This window comes from Hipposideros armiger, unplaced genomic scaffold (assembly GCF_001890085.2).
Source record: "Hipposideros armiger isolate ML-2016 unplaced genomic scaffold, ASM189008v1 scaffold_283, whole genome shotgun sequence".
Classification (NCBI taxonomy): Eukaryota; Metazoa; Chordata; class Mammalia; order Chiroptera; family Hipposideridae; genus Hipposideros; species Hipposideros armiger.
This window is the reverse complement of record NW_017731633.1, coordinates 1550192-1555694: the sequence shown is the minus strand read 5'-3', so window position 1 is coordinate 1555694 and position 5503 is coordinate 1550192. Positions and strand designations below refer to the sequence as shown.

Here is a 5503-nt window from a genome sequence, read left to right as displayed (position 1 = left end):
GAGTTTGAGCTCTGAGCAACAGTGGTTCGAGTCAGCCCGAGCTGAGCAGCCGCTGAGCTGCCAACAGGTGGCAGGATGGCTCAGCTAAAAAAAAAAAAGAAGGGGATTGATGGGCTCGTGTAGCTAGAAAATTCCAAGGGGGAAACTTTAGGCATGAATGGATTCAGGGCCTGGAAAATAACATCGAGAGGTTATTTGTCTCTGCCTTTCACTGTCTCTTCTTTCGTCCCTCTGTCCCTCCACCCATCCCCCTGTAGTCTCTGCTGTCCTTTGGGTTGGCTCCCCCATCCCCACAGACAAAAACTTGCTGGCTCTGTGCCCTTGGCCACACCTTGCTCTTTTCACTTCACGGTTTATTTTGCAGCCCTTCCCTGTCAGCACCAACATCCTTGTTTATGGCAGCGCCATACTCCCTTGTGTGGATGAAACATACTCTTCTTAACCAGTGGCTGGCATTTGCTGGTTTCCCGGGTTTTGTTTTATGAACCACGTTGCCTTGTGTACCTGTGTGCCCAGGCCTCTGCTGTGCGCCTGTGGCTGTGGATGGGGTTCTCATTCTGGAAGAGATGACTACACTGTACCTGTTTATGCTCCCATTAGCACCAAGTGAGAGCATAGAGGAATTTTTGGAATTCACTAAACTAAATTCGCGTTATAGTCAGTTTTGGCAAGGCCGCGTGAGTGTCCTGAAGAGGGGCTTCCCCAAGGCCCTCCTGTCCGCAGAGTTGTAATTTCTGTCATCGGGGCTGGCTGGAATCCGAGCTCAGTGTTGTCTAATGGGTTCTCGAATGGAAGCGACGTAGCCTCCATGGGGGCATTTGTCACTGTCTGCAGACAGGCTTGGTTGTTACGACTGGGGAGTGGGTGCCACTGGCATCTAGCGAGTAGAGGCCAGGGCTGCTGCTCAACATGGGACAGCACACAGGCCGGCCCCACCCCAGAATCATCGGCCCCAGTGCCAGTCATGCCAAGGCTGAGGGGGCCAGGTCCAAGTGCAGCACCCTCCTGTCTTCTGTAGCAGGCTTCCTCCTGGTGGCACCTTGATGACAGTGCTTCTTCAGGCCTGCACCCTTCATTCCCATTCCAGGGCTGACAGTATGAGATAACACGTGTGTAAAGCTCTTCGCACAGGCTGTCACACACCGCTCCAAAAATGCCCTGGTGTGTGTTTGTTTTTTTCCTCAGGGTAGTGGGCTCGCGGCCTTCACCACAGGCACTCTCCAAAAGTGAAGGCATGACTTCTCACCCAGCTCGCCCCTGCCCCAGTCTCTACAGCTCGGCAGATGGCGCCCCTGTCCCCTGGATATCCAAGAGACCTCTGGGCCCTCCCCACGCCCATCCCTCCCTCACCCTGTCCCTCCAGGCAGTTACCGTGTCCCTTCTAGTTCATCTCCTCCAGTCTGCCTCCACCCTCTCCCCGGGGATTCCCCGGAAGTGGTGAACTGGGCATAGTCACCCCACTGGTGGTAATCTCCATGAGGATGGGGTCATGTCTTTAGCATCTGTCTTCCTGCACATCGCTGCTGGCACTCAGAGACTCCATCGAATGTATTGAGTGGGCAACCAGTCTTCCCATCAGTGCTGGCCTGTCTTGTAGTGCCTTCTGTCCGCCCAGTACAATGGAAATTTTAAAACTCAAAACCTAACCGCCCCTTTCAGGATCATTATAGTTGCAGATCTGCTTACTCTCTGGGGACCCCTTATTCAGCAGCAGGTTTGTCCCATGGTTAGGAACTTAATGAGATGCTACTTAAGGAGTGTAGTGACCTTGGAGTAACTTGAATATCATCTTGTCCTTTGCTCTTTATGGCAACTCCTTGCCTTGGCCTGCACAGCTCCCCTCCCCTCCTCCACTCGCCCCTCAACCCACTCTGTACCAGCCACACTGCCAAGCTTGATCCCACCTCAGGACCTTTGCACTTGCCATTCCCACGGTCTGGAATGCTTTTCCCCTTTTTTTGTGTGTGTGGCTTCCTCCTTCTCATTACTGACTCTCAGATCATAAGGCCTTCCCTGATCACTCCATCCCCTGTGAGGCACCCCCCTCCCCTTCTCTCTTATCACCTCTCTTATTACAGCCCTTGTCCCCTACTGGAGGGAAGTATGTGTTTAATTTGTAGTGTCTCCACCTTCCTCCTCAAAATTGTAAGCCCAGCAAAGGTTTTTTTGTTCCCTTTGTTCATGGTGGTATCCCCAGCCCCTAGAAAGTGCCTATCACACAGTAGAGGCTTAAAGGGAGCCCCTTGAATGAATAAGACACCAACAGCCAGTTTTATTGTCTTCCAGAACTTTCAACTTGCAGTTCCAAAACTTTCAACTTGGAAAAAAAAAAATGAGAAGAAGAAATGTGACTCAGGGCCTGCTGTAGAATCACAGATAACCTCCTGGAAAGATCCCGCCAATGTGCATTTCTGCCACTTCTTTAGGCGACACTACACATGAGTATCGATTAGCATCAGGGAACCCAGCAGTTAGGCTCCAGGTAACTACCACCTTCCTGCTGTCGCTTCCTTTCAGCCATCGTCTCCTGCCAGCCTCTGGGGTTGTGAACAGAGAAGACCCCCAACTCAGTATCGAGCCGGCCCCCTCAGTGGGGACCCTTCCTACGATTGGCACCACTATGCTTTGGTAATAAATTGTTTCACTGGAGTTTGGAGAGTCAAGTGTCTGCAAAAGAAGTTCTTTTTGGAAAAGTTTAGCTTTTTTGCCCCATCCACCCATCCCTTTAAACTTCCATCCAACCATTCACTCTGTCGTTCATCTGTTCAAACTTTCATGTAGATGCCCACCCATCCAATCTTCCATTTATCTATCCACCCACCCATCCATCCTTCCATGTACAAGGTGTGATCAAACAATATGGCAAATGTTTAAATAAAATATATATATATTACAGTAAAAGACACATTGCCATTAATCCCCCTCAAAACACTCCCCCTTGCTTCGAACACACTTATCCCATCATTCTTGCCACTTTCTGAAGCAGTTCTGGTAGTCCTCTTTCGTGAGAATCTTTAGTTGTGCTGTCATGGCTGCCTCAGCACGTTGATTCAAAACGTTTACCTTTCAGGGTCATTATGACTTGGGAAGAGCCAGAAGTTGCACGGTGCCAGATCNCTGCTGGCTGCTCACGCTGGCTGCTGGCTACACACGGTAGCCCATGGCAACCCACTGCCACAGGGGCTGCAACCTACGCCGTCGCTGGCGACTCCCGGCAACCCAACTCCAGGTTGAGCTGTTGTTCAGCATCTTAGCTGTGGAGGGCAGTGTTCACTGGCCCTCATATGTGGGATCCAAACCGAGGCCCTCTGGCGTCCCAAGCCAGTTCTTAACCATCACACCACTCGACCGGCCCTAAGCCATCCTTTTTAAAGCCAATCACTGTTATTGGAGATTTAGGCTGTTTTTGTTTTATTTTGTTTTTTCTCAGTGTTCATTCTGTAGAACTTCTACATTGCTCTCTAAGCAGGAGGCAGGATGAGACAGAAATGGATAGTTTGTGGTCTCTAGCTCTGTTTAACGGCTCATTTTTTTAATTACCTGAAACCCCTGGCTTCAAGTAATGGCTCCTGCTGCTCAAGTCACACTCCTCTCCAGCCTCGGGTTCTCGCTCCTTAAAGAAAGAGCCCTGCTGCTCTGGATGGTGGAGCTGGGAGGGGACAAGGCGTGGGAGATGGGGCGGGGCCAGCCCTCCTAGGGAAGGAAGTCCCAGCCTCCAGTTCCACAGTCAGACCTGCAGGTACCAGGCAGGGGGCCTTCAGTGGGTAAATGTGCCCCTCTGAGCCTCAGCATGTGTAGAATGGGGCCAATAATAGCCCCCACCCGCGGGGTTTCCCCGAGAATTCAATGTAGAACCCTTTGCACAGAGCTGGGCCCAAGGGCCCTGCCTCAGCTTCTGCTGCTGCCCTAATTAAGTGAGCTTTTTAGCTCAGACCCTGGCCCGTGATAGACATTCCCTAAGTGGGGGCTGTTACGACTGTTCTACTGGTATCACAATTGGCACTTTTTAAAAGTGTAATGATGGACTGGCTGAGTGGCGCGTTGGTTAAGTGCTGGCTTGGGACGCCAGCTCTGAGCAGCAGGGCCCCGGTTTGGATCCCACATGGGGGCCAGTGACACTGCCCTCTACAGCTAAGATGGTGAGCAGCAGCTCGACCTGGAGCTGGGCTGCCGTGGGTTGCTGGCGACGGCATAGGCTGCAGTCCCTGCTGCAGTGGGCTGCCAGAAGCTACCGTGTGTGGCTGGCAGCCAGCGTGAGCTGCCAAGAGGCCGGCGACCAATCTGCCTCATCCAGGAAGAGCGCAATGATAATACCAACATGGGCCAGTGAAGTGGTGTCCTCCACAACTAGACTGAAGAACAAAAGGACAGCAACTTGTCCGTTCCCCTCCCCCAATTCCCCAATAAAATCTTTAAAAAAAAAAGTGTAATGATACTGTGCTTATTTAGGGGGCAAAAAAACACAAAGAGTCTTTATCTTTTAAAATAGCCTTTATCTTTTAAACTGTCCTTGGGGCTTGTGTCTGTAAGCCAGTGAACTAAGAATTGTTTTACATTTTGAAATGGCTGAGAAAAAATTCAAAACAAGAACATATCATGACATGTGAAGCTTAACTGAAATTCAAGGTTCACCGTCCATAAATAAAGTTGTCTGGGCACACAACCACACCCATTCACTTACCTGTCACCTATGACTGCTTTTGTGTAAACACAACTGAGTTGAGTCCTTGTGACACAGGCCAAGTACATGTCTTGCAAAGCCAAAAATATTTACACTCTGAACTTGATAGTAAAAGTCGGCTGGTCCCCGTTTTAGAGATAACACTAAATATTTACAGGTAAAATGACATAATTAGCTGGAATTTGCTTTAAAACAATACAGAAAGGGGCTACTGTATACCTATAGAGGTTTGGGTGAAAAATTGGCTGAGTTGACAATAGTTGACATTGGGTGATGGGTTTGCTGGTGTTCACTATACCATTCTACTGTTGCATGTATGATGTTTTCAAAAAGAAAAAAATGTAAGTGCCTGTGGCAGTGCCAGGCACAGAGGAAGCGCTGAGCAAATGGGCACCATGCTTGAGACCCTCTGGGCACAGCCCCCCAGGCTCTGGTTGGGGACCTCTCTCAGGCTACTCCCATGGTGGGGGTGTTTTGACCACAGAGACCCTGCAGACGTACCTGAAGGTGGTGATGGCCCTCAAGTATGATGAGAAGCCGCCCTATGCCATGCTGAGGAATGACCTGAATGCCCTGTTGCAGGATCTGCGGGTGTCAGCCTACGACCCCATGGACCTCCAGATGGTACCATAGGTGCGTTCTGAGAAAATTTTTTGAGTCTTAAACTCCTCCCTTGCCACCCCCGGCCCTGCTTTCCAGATGCTACTTGATGTTTATTCCGGGTAGATGCTGGATTTTCCCACATGGTTCTTGAACTTTCCAACCCCCCCAGGAGTCACAAATAGCAGAAACCTGACTCAAACTGGCTTTTAGAAAGAAGGG

General features: G+C 50.3%; 1 protein-coding gene across 4 annotated transcripts in view; it reads left to right on the top strand.

Annotated features, from left to right (window-relative positions):
- VRK3 (VRK serine/threonine kinase 3) overlaps positions 1 to 5490 on the top strand; it is a 39090-nt gene extending 33600 nt beyond the window's left edge. For 3 of the 4 annotated variants that reach the window (XM_019658246.1, XM_019658247.1, XM_019658248.1), the window contains one exon: positions 5166 to 5490. In XM_019658246.1, coding sequence (XP_019513791.1) covers positions 5166 to 5314 — 149 coding nt within the window. In that variant the 3' untranslated portion in view covers positions 5315 to 5490. Of the gene's footprint in view, positions 1 to 2286; positions 2657 to 5165 lie in introns of those variants that run through there. The other variant, XM_019658249.1, reaches the window with a different exon arrangement.
- Positions 5491 to 5503: the final 13 nt, after the last annotated feature.